General features: G+C 76.4%; 1 protein-coding gene across 3 annotated transcripts in view; it reads left to right on the forward strand.

Annotated features, from left to right (window-relative positions):
• Positions 1-45: 45 nt before the first annotated feature.
• The window catches only part of DERL2 (derlin 2), a 6,305-nt gene continuing 6,087 nt past the window's right edge, over positions 46-263 (forward strand). For all 3 annotated transcript variants that reach the window (XR_774740.1, XM_010573511.1, XM_010573512.1), the window contains exon 1: positions 46-157. Coding sequence is in view for 2 of the 3 variants with exons in the window: in XM_010573511.1 (XP_010571813.1) it covers positions 65-157 (93 nt within the window). In the remaining variant the exon portion in view is untranslated. The remainder of the gene's footprint in view (positions 158-263) is intronic.

The following is a 263-nucleotide window of genomic DNA, read 5'->3' on the forward strand; positions in this document are numbered from 1 at the left end:
CGGTGGGCGATGCGCGCAGGCGCAGAGGCGTGGCGGAAGCGGAAGCGGCGCGGGAAGCGCTAAGATGGCGTACCAGACCTTCCGGCAGGAGTACCTGCAGGTGCCGCCCGTTACGCGGGCCTACACCACCGCCTGCGTCCTCACCACCGCCGCCGTGGTGAGTGGGGCCGCCCCGCCCCCGCCGGCCGCGCTCCCTCGGGCCCGCGCCTCCGCAGACCCTCCTGAGGGCCCGGTTCCCTGGGTGGGGGGCGGTGAGGCCGGCT

This window comes from Haliaeetus leucocephalus, unplaced genomic scaffold, assembly GCF_000737465.1.
Source record: "Haliaeetus leucocephalus isolate CR32 unplaced genomic scaffold, Haliaeetus_leucocephalus-4.0 Scaffold395, whole genome shotgun sequence".
Classification (NCBI taxonomy): domain Eukaryota; kingdom Metazoa; phylum Chordata; class Aves; order Accipitriformes; family Accipitridae; genus Haliaeetus; species Haliaeetus leucocephalus.